Source organism: Macrobrachium nipponense, chromosome 18 (genome assembly GCF_015104395.2).
Source record: "Macrobrachium nipponense isolate FS-2020 chromosome 18, ASM1510439v2, whole genome shotgun sequence".
Taxonomy (NCBI): Eukaryota; Metazoa; Arthropoda; class Malacostraca; order Decapoda; family Palaemonidae; genus Macrobrachium; species Macrobrachium nipponense.
Genome location: NC_087211.1, coordinates 39,882,303 through 39,894,877, shown reverse-complemented (window position 1 = coordinate 39,894,877; position 12,575 = coordinate 39,882,303). Strand labels below are relative to the sequence as shown.

Below are 12,575 nucleotides of genomic sequence, written 5' to 3'. Positions count from 1 at the left end.
AAGAAAGGTTGATACTGAAATGTGGAAGTCAGAAATGGCAGATAAGGAAACATTGAGAATATTATAGTTTTATATATATAAAAAAAGGCGTGGAAGTTAGTTGGTTTGAAAACACAATTAAAATTAATTTGCTGGTAAAAGCTATATTTGAATCGGAGAGGTAGATTAAAAAATAAAGATTCGAAGTGTATGTATCTGTGGACATGTTGATGAGACGTTGGAACATTTAATACTGAATTGTTAGCTGTACAAGGAAGCAAGAATGAATTATGAATTATTGTAACAACCCTATATTGAAAACGAATCTCAATCACTATTCGATATACTTGGTTTGAGAAGTTGTGATAGAAAAGAAATAGAAATAAAAAAAACTCATACATGAATTATGGAAAATACGGAAAAGTAAAACACAATCCTGCCAGTGATATTAGACAGTACTCCATAAAAAAATAGAGGGGCCGTTGCAAGGAATCATCCTCGAAGTACAAGTACAGAGTTTTTTTTTCTTTTTTATTTTGCCAAACAGGTAGTCTTTCAAACTATCAAAGGCTTTGATGGATTTGGAATAGGCTGTATGAACTTAGATTTTGATTATCAAGAATACCCAACAATAACCCATTTTTTAGCAATAAACTTGCACTTAAGTAGATATATTGATTTAACTAACCCTATTATGTCGGTAAGACATGGAAAATGTTCCACTCCAATAAAGTAAGAAAATTAAATCGGATAAGTGGCAAAGTTTGCTCCTGGTTTTAAAAGATATGCTCATAACATCATCATTATTAGTATCTCGTTAGTCTTTCATTGGTATTAGGATCAGTACTTATTTGAGTCTGCGTTTCAACAAATTATCAATATTACCTTCCACTATGTACATAAACACAATCAATCCTAAATAAGCTTACATGTACTCGTACAAACAAACATATGCAAGAACCACGTCGTAGCAAGGACGAACATATGGCTACAGTACTGTATAATTTTTATGCACTATGTATCTGCACCATTAGGTACCAGAGCCATGGCAAAATAAAGGCAAACGGACGGATGGATGAATGTGTAAACCCATCTTAAGTGAAATGCAGTACAAGCATGGGCCTTTAAATATATTCTGAGAGTAGATTTAAAAGACATTGAGCTCGGGTATACACCTCAATCCAAATCTCGCACTCGGTGTTGCTTCCAAAGTTGACCGCTAGATGTCAGGGCGATTTGTTGTTGTTTTGGAGGAACTCGATGCTGATTGGCTAGATCGTTCCATTTAAAAGGCTAGTCGTTGGAGTGGGTCGTCTTTAAATGTGCATGTGTACCTTGTCATGTACAATTGATTATTACTGTGATTGACTTGTAAAAGTTAGGCGACCAGAACGCAGATCCGATGGAGGAAGACAAAGAGGATATCAGAGATGTGATTCTGGAGGAGTTGAAACGTTTAGGCGTAACCGAACTGGAGAGGAAGAAAAGTCACCATGTCAGTCATGGGTCTAAACTCCTAGGAATTAACACATCCTCAAACATCAAGTCTAATAATTTCCGCTCCAAGAATAAGATCAAGAGAAGCCCAAGAACTCCACGATCGAGGAGCCCACTTTTAAAAACGAACAATGCGAATCGAGCCCGTGACGAACGAAAGCACAAAACTCCGAAGAAGTCGCCTTTTGCAACCTCCAAGCGGAAGGCAGAACAACGCAAGCAAAATGCGAAGGATAAGGTGAGAATTTATAGGTAGTACGCCCATTGAGGAATACTTAGGCTAGAATAGGGTAAAGAAACAAATGGCCTCCCGGCGACCACCTGGACGGTAGCGCAACCATCTTCCCAAAAAGTATAACTAAGGTGAAACACCGCTGTGCGACCACCGATAGGAAAAAAGAACACTTTTTCCCTCTTTATTTAATTTAATGGGTGAAACAATACAATTCAATATTTAAGCTTAGGGTAAAACACCGCTGTGCGGACATTGATCAGACAAATGGTCACTGTTTTCACTCAATATTTAGGTAGGGTAAAATATCACAGCAGGCCAAGCAGGCCACCTACAATCAACGCTAGCCACCCTCCGAAAAAGTACATTATAACGCGTCCTGACACGGAGATGGCATCAGTCGCGACTTCTTTGTTGGTGAAAAACGGAGCTAAAGACCTCTACTCTCCTTTCGAAGTAAGTATTTTCTCCAAAGTTAGAAATTAAGGCAAAATTTTAAGATTTAAACAGTGGGTACTGAAAATGGTGCCCACGGCAGTGGAAATCTCACCAAAACGCTTTAGAAATTTTTACTTACAACTAAAAATGTTTCGAAGATTGACGCCATCTCGATGTTTACGGAGTCGCTTGTGTCAACAAACTTTCCATTTCCTGTGATAAATCCGCACACCACTTGTACCCACAGACGCTGGAGCACTTTTATCACAACAATCGAAACACGATTTCTCACCAACAACAAGCCAGGAGTAAACAGCTGTTTTGGTAGAAGATGACGAGAAGCGTGCTCTTAGCTAATTTTTAAATAGGGTAGAATATCACGACAGGCCAACCCTCATCACGGTGGACGGGTCTTATTCACTCGATATTTAGGGTAGAATATCATGACAGGCCAACCCTCATCACGGTGGACGGGTCTTATTCACTCGATATTTAATTGGTGAAACATGAATACAATTGCAACTCTAAGCATACCATTTAAAAGACTGAAGTTTCGTCAACATATTGTGATATATGAAAGCCCCATACGAACTAAAATAAGCATGTGAGCTATTCGTAAAATATGTTTTCAAGGCAGTTTTGAAATCCAATATGGCGGCTACGTTTTGCATGGACGGTTCTCATCAGTGACGGCCACCATCTTTCCCCAGCCTTCCCAGCACTCATTTGAACAATGTTAGCGTATGTATGTAACGTTTATTGATCTTACTCAAGATTGCAGTTGTAATCAGCACAATAAAACAACATTTTGTTGCCTATATTAGTGAAAGTATGAAACTTGTTATTCCCGGGGTTATGGTTGGAACTGAATTCATTCTTACCTTGTAATCAGTGGTTTTATCCTTACTGCCATCACAACTGAAACTCCACAGTGCTTATTTGATTGTAATTATACACATTTTGGTCTTAATTCACTCCACAGTGCACTCGAACCACATTGCTGTTCGTGTTTCCTAAGCACTCACTCCGTAAACAAAGTTACGAGCAGCAGACGACAACAATGATTATGAGATGCAAAGCTTTATTCCCTTAATTGTTTACTTTACTCAATATTTAGTTTAACTCTACTTCAAAATGTTTATTTAATTCATGTCCATTATCCCTTTTTTGCAACCAAATTAACCCCCAAAAATTACAAATGTTTTGGATGTATACTTACGAGCAGACGACGTGAGGAAACATGGCTCATCGTTGCCAATCTAGTGGAGCGTCACACATACGCCGATGCATTTACAAACTGTTTCGATGAATTCTAGTTGTCATAGTAATGCAGTAATGATAAAATTGCTCTAATATGTATATATACTACAAATAGATACGCTAATTTCACTTATTTCCCCGGTTTTGTGTAAGTCTTATACCTAGTTTGGAGGGTAAACACATACCAATTGACAACACTGATAAACAATTGAAGAGCGCAAAACGCCGCAAAGAATGCCGTAGTCCCCTTGAATAAGTGCTGGTAAGAGGTTGGTTTACGATTGTTGTGATGAAAGTGCCCCAGCATCTATGGGTACAAGTGGTGTGCAGATTTAGCACAGGAAATGGGAAGTTTGTTGACACAAGCGACTCCGTAAACATCAAGATGGTGTCAATCTTCAAAACATTTTTAGTTGTAAGTAAAAATTTCTAAAGCGTTTTGGTGAGATTTCCACTGCCGTAGCCACCCTTTTCAGTACCCTCTGTTTAAATCTTAAAATTTGGCCTTAATTTCTAACTTTGGAGAAAATACTTACTTCGAAAGGAGAGTAGAGGTCTTTAGCTCCGTTTCTCACCAACAAGAAGTCGCGACTGATGCCCGTCTCCGGTGTCAGGACGCGTTATAATGTACTTTTTCGGAGGGTGGCAAGCGTTGATTGTAGGTGGCCTGTTTGGCCTGCTGTGATGTTTTACCCTAGTTCAACATCAGTGTAAGGTTATGAATTACATAAATTAATTATGTATTCATGATAATTAATTTGAAAATATTTGTTGTTGAAAAAGTAACTAGATTCCTGACTTGAATATCAACGGTTTTGTTGTGAACAGTTCCCGGTCTCCTATTTTTCAGGGTTGCCAATTGGTATGTCTTTACCCTCCAAACTGGGTATAAGACTTACACAAAACCATGGAAATAAGAAATTAGTGTATCTATTTGTATTATATATACATTTTAGAGCAATTTTATCATTATTGCATTACTATGACAACTAGAATTCATGGAAACAGTTTGTAAATGCATCGGCGTATGTGTGAAGCTCCACTAAATTGGCAATGATAAAATTTTGCCATTCCTAGCATGCAAACATTAAAGGTTACATTTATTTCAGGCTTAGGTACAATTATTAGAAATAAAGAAAGTCAAATTAGTAATATACCTAGATATAATATATAAATGAAAAGTGTTATAAAAAAATACAAAGTTTTTGTCACAAACAATTCACTAATCTGCCGTCTGCTCGCTGGTGCTTTTGACAGCCAGATGTATGTATAGGGTGTCCAAAAAGTCCCAATAACCATTACAAGTATTTATTGCTCAGAAACCATATAACATAGAGTAATGCAGTTTTTTTGTAGAATCATCTACATTCAAGTTTACATTCAGAGCACTCCATTCTCCAAAAAACTGCATTACTCTATGTAATATGGTTTTTGAGCAATAAATACAAACTTATGGATACCCTGTACAGTAAGAGAAAAATTGTTCCCGCCATGGCTTTGCTGTGAACAAACTGTTATATACATTTTAAAGTGTTGTGTTTTGGGACTGATAAGCATTTTCTCACTTAACGACTAAGAATTCTGTACATTATTCCCTGTAACTCAAGGTAACTGCTTTTTTTTATAAGCCCATGCGCCCCTTTCCTATTGAATTGCCAAATTAATATACAGGGTATTCAGCTTTATGCATGTTTTGGACTTTGTATGGCTACATTTTAGCTTCTCTTATGGTTAAATCTATGTTTAAGTTTGTGACCTTGTGATATCCGATGATCCTGGATTATCTCTGATTTTTACCTTTTTGACAATTATAACCATCTGGTATTCTTGATCTTTTTGTTTACCTGGTAACTTTCTTTCTAACTGTATTTCATTTGTTCTTTGATAATGTCTTAATAAAGAAGAAAGCCCTTGGATTTCCGCCTATCATTATTCTGTGGTACTATAAATATGTATGTATATATATATATATATACACACGTATAATTATATATATACGTACGTATGTATATATCTAAAGTATGGTAAAAAAATATATTAATGGTAACCAACAAATAAGTGATGATGACTTACAGCATTAAGCATGGTTGATATATATATATATATATATATATATATATATATATATATATATATATATATATATATATATATATATATATATATATATATATATATATATATATATATATATATATATATATATATATATTCTATATACATATATATATATATATGTGTGTGTGTGTGTGTGTGTACACTTCAAAAAGAGTGATTGTTATGAACTAAAAAGTTTATTCTGTCTGGTTGTGAAGCAAAATTTGCTCTAGGTTTGATGAATGATAGAGTTTAATAGTATGGCAATTCAATCATTGTATTTTTACAGACAGGGAAAGTCTTTGGCCAAAAGTTAGATGATGTTGCATCAGTCTGTGTATATATGGCAGATGGAACACAAGTGACTGTGCCAGAGTTTCTTGTAGATGTTTGTAACCTCATCCGAAGAAACATCACTGTTGAGGGCATTTTTCGGAAGGCTGGTTCCTCTCAAAGACAGAGTGATCTAAAGGTAAGATTAAAATGTGCTCTGAAGAACTTAATACTTGTATAATTTTAAGTAATATGCTCACTAAGAAAGTCTCCTCTTTCTAATAGTTCCTGCATAGTTTCATGTTATTTAAGATTTATTTTCTCTAATTTCTTTCTACTTCCACGGTTTATCATTGTATATATTTTCTTTAACTTCTTCATACTCCTTTTACTCTCATAACATGCCTCAACTCTGCATCTTTTGTCATAAACCTTAATTTTTAATTTAAATTCAGTTAGTCTGAGATATTCTTGGTAGTGTAAAAGGGGAAGTTTGAAGTCATCATTTAGAGCATACAAAACTTATGAAAAATGCAGCACTGAATAAAATGAGCATTCAAGACATTCCCTACCCAGTTCTTTGTTTTGGTATGATGAAATTTGTTAAATTCATTTTCCATCTTGCTATCATAAGCACCTCTTCACTGCTCTAGTGCTATCTCCAACTCAGTGTCATTATCATGCAGCAGATCTATATTTCAAAACTGTCCAGTCCTTGTCTGCTGCATTAGTCCGTGATTTTGATAAATACAATGTAACATTCCATGTCGGAGTCTTCCCAAGTCTTTTATAATGATCATACTGCTGCTAAATCTGTTTGAGAAATGTTTTGTTCCTGATATCTAGGACATGCCATGCTTCACTTTTATCTGACTGTCTGGAAGTTGAAAACTTGTTTATGTTATTTGTTTGGTGTTGCTTGTGTTTTGACGATGGAAAAGAATAAAACCGAACATGAAGGTGTGCAAGACAAGGTGATAATGGAAAAGAATAAAACTGAACTTGAAAGTGTGCAAGACAAGGGCAGTTGTGTGACCACTTTATTTCCTCTGTGTTGCTTGATAACCAACAACTTTGTGCTAGCTGTTGGGGTAGATCTTGCACCCCTGAATTATCCTCTGAGGAATGTTCATGCTGGTTCATTATCCATGCATATATATACAGGGCTTATGTGGGGCTGGTTCTTGTATGGTACTTGTGGTTACTGTGACAACACATGTCATGGTCATGTAGTACCTCAGCCTGTGTCTGGGCCATCCAGAGCCCCCAAAATGTATATAGTACATGGCACCATGTAACACCTGCACCCTGATCTAGTTCAGCTTCAACTGTTCACAATGAATTCTATAGGAGGTATAACTTCTCTACAGAATAAGCTTGTATTTGAGAGTCATCCTTGTTGTGTGTGTGATGATAGGTGCCTTTGGCATTGATTGTGATGTTCCTGTTAACAATTACTAGGGACACTGACATCATCCCTGCTTTGGGAGGGGACTCTTCTTGTTCCTTATGAGTTTTGAGATTACTGGATGGTCCATCACCTTTAGAACCCCAGCAGGCCCAGTTGAAGAATAATTTTCATGAGTTGATTGAGTTCACCCTTGGTGTGTTCCTGAAGTGAGCCTGTCCTTTAAATTGCCATGATCACAGCTTGTTCATGGCATTTTGGTAGTAATAAACAATCTGATCTCCAGAAGAGAAGGTTGCATGTTCCATGTTGTCCAGCAATTCTAGCAAGCTCCTCGATCCTGTGACACTACAAAGGAACTTTTATTTCCTGGAAATGTGGAGGTTGCTCCCTCACATTTGGACTTCATACTGTGTGGTGACAAATGACCTCCTCCTGTGGCAGCTGAGAAAAGGTGTATGGAGCACTATACTCCAATGTGCAGTCTCTTTTGAGGCAGTGAAGGGAGCCATGGCAAAACTCTTTGAGGGTGACCATGCCTGTGTTCAGTGTCAGGGAAATATCTATATTCTGGGACAAGGAACCTAAGTTTCTTCTTTCTTGAGAAAAAATGAGGAGTTTCCCAGCCTTTTCAGCCAGCCCTTACAGTTTTCCTCAGAAGGGGAGGCAAGGGAAGAGGAAGGGAGGTGGATGCTGATGTAGCAAGTTCCCCTCTCCAGCTGCTGTGAGAAGGAAGATGCCTGTCGTACCATTGCTCAGTGTGGCAGAGACAAAGGGCAGGGCTGTGGGTAGTATGTAACTCTCAAGACTTACAAACTACTTTTTAAGGACTGATGGCTACCTCTGTCTCACACATACCAGTCCTGTTTCCTACTTATCCTTTTGAGAGAGTGAGGGGGATGTTAGAGAAGAATGTGCTGGAAGTTGTAGACGACCACTCTGCAATTTTACAGTCATCCTGGTGAAGAACGCAAAAGGCAACTGGATACTGGTCATTGATCTCTGACTAATTTTCTTGTACATACTCAGGATTCCATCTAGAGGACATGTACTTTCACTGTCCTGTCTATTCATCCTTTGGGAAACACACTACCCTTGCTTTGACTGAACTAAGACTGTCTACTGGTTAGAAATTCTGTGCTATTGTGGCAAAAGACCCCACATGTTCATTCTAGTGTTCACCCGGGTATCATCTTGGGCCCATATTGAAGGTACCTTGTGTTTTCCTCTTTATTTAAATGATTGGCGGCTAGTTCTGGCATTGTCAGAGACAGTTGCTAAGACCAGAGACTGCCTCATGTAATAAAATGGGAGAAGTCACTGTTTGTACACAAGCATCAGACAAAGTGAGCATGCTGATAAACAAGGCAACAGTGAGTCTTCCAGTCAGACTCTTGCATCAGCAACTTCAGGAAGGTATCAGTGCAGTTCCTTTTACTACTGGAACAACCAGCTCAGCTTTGGCAGGTGATTCTTGGTAATTTTTTGTTGCTGGAGAAACGCTTGTCCATTGATGCTCATTTCATTGGTAACTGCAGTGTCATCAGGCAACCTCAAATGACCTTCCCCCAGTTCATGCCCTTGAGGTGGTTGAAGAACAGAAACCCTCTAGTGGGAATTTCCCTGAACTCCCCATTTCTAGAGATGCTTCTGTTCTTTGACTCCTTTGAGGCTAGCCTACCTCAGACCTGTGGACAGAGGACAAACCTCATTTGTAAACCAACATCTTGGAAATGCCAGTGGCACTGCTAGGCCAGCAAGCATTCATTCCAACATTGGGTGATAGGCCATTCCTTAGTGTTGATGAGCAACAAAACCAAAGTGACATCAAGCACTGGGGAATGGTTTGCCATGCTGTCAAGCTGTCAACCAGGTACAGGCAGTCCCTGGGTTATGATGGGGGTTCTGTTCTTGAGACGCGTTGTAAGCTGGAACATTGTAAAAAATCCTAAAAAAACCTAACTTTTACTGCTTTTGGTGCATTCAAAACTATGTAAACTGCATTCTTATTGCATTTTTCCTATAAAAACATTCAATTATTGATTATTTTGCATTTTTGGAATCATATTTCTTCTGCCAGACCAGCATTGTAGGTGCCGTAACCCTGGAACATGTGTTGTAACCCTGGAAATAATTTCTGATGAATACAATTGAAAAGCACCTTAACCTCGGAGCGCCGTAAGCCAAACCCTTCGTAACCCGGGACTGCCTGTACATTATCATAGGAATGCACTGGAGATGTCTGAATACATCTGAAGATCCACTAACCAGATAAAGTGGTCCATTTTCTGTGATCGGTGCTGTAGGGGTCTATGGATAGAGCAACTATTCAGTAGATTGCAGACTTCCTAGTTGACCTTCATTGAGACAAGGTCCTTTTAGAGTTAACAATTTATTGCAGCCTCAAGGGCATAGACCTCTCTTTCTCTGTAGAATTGTTAATGTTCATGAGGATGTTTGAACAATTCTGCTCACCATGGGAGCTTCGGCCTCCAGAGTAGGATGTGACTCTCATCCTTCACAGCTTTAATTGTGCTGCATGGGCCCTTGGACTAACATGTCACACTCACTGTCTTTTTGCTAATCTTAGCCTTGGTGAAGCATATTAGCAAATAACATGAGCCATGACCTTTCCTATCTTTGAGTGATAGGAATCATTCATTCTCATTCATTCCGGAGTTTGTGGCAAAAACTCAGAACCTATCTGTATCTGATGAGATTCAGGAGGTTATTATTCCCTCCTGGGATTTTTTGTGATGATCCAAACTGGGTCCTGGTGTGAGCTATGCTTGACTTTCTAAGATAGACCCAAACTCTAAGGCCTCTTTGTACCAGCTGGCATAAGGATGTGTCCAAGAACCCTTTTTTTATGGCTTCAGGATGAAATCTAATGTGTTTACACTTTCTCCAGTAAAGAACAGCTATACATTTTGAGTGAGAGCTCAAAGTCTGAGAATTCCCGTATCATATTGGAAGAACTTATTGGATATACAGGTAATGAGGCCAGGTGTTTGGAGACAGACCACTCTTAACTGAGGGACATTCCCCTCAAGTCCTCTGCTGTCAGACAGCTGCCAGGCTCAGTACATACTGGACCAGGCCCAGGTTATTATTAATGAATAAGTAAATAAGAATTTGAGCAGATTATTAAAATACAAGGAGAATTGTACCCATGTTTATGCTTGTTTGGAAAAGTTACTCATTCTCCAGGTGCATTGGATTCTAGGTACTAATCTTATAATCCCTGTCTGTCACTTATACGACCTTTCCTGTACTCTGAATTTATCATGTAAGTCAGTTTATCTTTCCTTCGTGGCTTATACCTTTATTTATGGATTTATCAGGTTCCAAACTCGTGATTCAGTTATACACACACATACATACAGGCATTCCCTGGGTTACGACGGGGGTTCCGTTCTTGAGAAGTGTTGTAACCCGAAAATCGTCTTAAGTTGGAACATCATCAAAAATCCTAAGAAAACATTACTTTTAATGCTTTGGGTGCATTCAAAACTATGTAAACTGCATTCTTATTGCATTTTTCATCAAAAAAACCTTCAAATATTGATTATTTTGGATTTTTGGTGTCACATTTATTCTGATGAATATAATTGAAAAGCACCTTAACCTTGGAACGTCGTAACCCGGGGACTGCCTGTATATATATACATATTCATATATACACAGGTAGTCCCCGGTTATCGGTGGGGGTTCCGTTCCAACGGGCTTCGCAATCAACAAAAATCACCATTAACCTAAACTTGGTGATTTATGGTGCTGATAACCAGTTAATTGCGCCTCTGTTAGGTATGTATCGGTGCCGATAACCAGTCCTCTGCAAATAATGGCACAAAAAATTGCTGATTTTATGGTGCTCAAACTGGATCTCCATTAACTGAGTCTGTCAATAACCTGGGGCTGCACAGTAAAATTTAACTTTTAGTTAACTAACTTATAAATTGCATGCAGCAAAATTTCATAGCATTATTATAGATTGTTTTTCTGTATTACTAACTTGTAAATGACATTTATCAAATTTTTAAACCATTATTATAGATCATTTTCTGTGTTAAGCATTTAATGTTTTCCTTATGGAAATGTCTTCACACACATTAACAATTGTATATATTCTCTTGTTGACTGCTTTCATACTTTATGCAATTTATAATTTTTAATCCCCCAGAAGCTGATTGACAGCAACAATGGTCTTCCGACCAATGTCCATGTAATAGATGGTGCTTGCCTTCTAAAACAGTTTTTGAGATGTCTCCCTGAGCCACTTCTAACTTCAGATGTACATTCTAAAATCATTAAGTAAGTGTTTTTTCATATGTATAATGTAGTAGTGAAGTATATTTGTTGAATTTGTGTGCTCTCTCTCTCTCTCTCTCTCTCTCTCTCTCTCTCTCTCTCTCTCTCTCTCTCTCTCTCTCTCATGTAGGGAATATTTTTCAATTATCCAGATTGTTAAATTATTTATCAAGAAGATCAAATATCTGAAGGTTCTGTATTCAGTTATTTTTATACAATAATGACAACCTAACCACATTACTGGACTCACATAGGCCTTGACCACATGATTTGTTATTAAAAGAGATGTGAAAATTGGAGCAAGGTAAAATGGAGGTAGTTGGAAGGCAGAGTAGGAATAGACCAAAAGGATTAGATGAAAAGTTGAAAAACGCAGAAAGCAATGTAAGTAGGGCTGAAGTAATTGGGATGAATCTTTAGTATACTGTCTGCATTGTGCTGCATAAGGCCCACTAAGTGATACCTCTTTACTGCAGGTTCTTGCTCACCATAGTCCTTTAGCTAAGTTAGAATAACTGACTCTTCAAAGCTCAATATTTTAGTACTGCACATTAATGATAACTAGCAACAATTACAGAGGTTAGGTTAAAATTATATTTAGTAAACATTACAACTTCCAGTTGCCCCTTATATCCTTTGAAAGCACAGGCATGTCTTGAATTATTACAGTCCCTGTGAAAAAAATGTTAAGAGGTAACTTTTGAATTTTAAGGTCATGAGTTCTTAGCTGGGTGTATGGGACTTGACAAGTAAACAAGCCAAATCAAATTTATGACTTATATATCCAGCAGAATGTTTTGTCACTGTGGTTATTCAATGTAGGGTGCAGGGCATAACATACATTATCATTCATGATTTCCTATTTTACAGATGCATGGATTTATCAGAGGAGTTCAGGATAGAAGCTGTAACATTATGCACATTACTACTTCCTGAGAGACACAGGCACACATTGATCTACCTTATGGATGTAAGTGAAAACTAAAATTATCCTCATATACTGTACAGATGTTGAAGGCTAGTGTACATTTGATTTGATTATTTTCTCAGTGACCAGCTGGTTATTATCCAAATTGATGG

At 37.7% G+C, this 12,575-nt stretch overlaps 1 protein-coding gene across 2 annotated transcripts in view; it reads left to right on the top strand.

The window, feature by feature from the left end:
- Window positions 1-1,233: 1,233 nt before the first annotated feature.
- LOC135196997 (uncharacterized) overlaps window positions 1,234-12,575 on the top strand; it is a 70,580-nt gene continuing 59,238 nt past the window's right edge. The window contains exons 1-4 of one of the 2 annotated variants that reach the window (XM_064223885.1): window positions 1,234-1,714; window positions 5,793-5,975; window positions 11,368-11,498; window positions 12,366-12,465. In XM_064223885.1, coding sequence (XP_064079955.1) covers window positions 1,382-1,714; window positions 5,793-5,975; window positions 11,368-11,498; window positions 12,366-12,465 — 747 coding nt within the window. In that variant the 5' untranslated portion in view covers window positions 1,234-1,381. The remainder of the gene's footprint in view (window positions 1,715-5,792; window positions 5,976-11,367; window positions 11,499-12,365; window positions 12,466-12,575) is intronic. The other variant, XM_064223884.1, reaches the window with a different exon arrangement.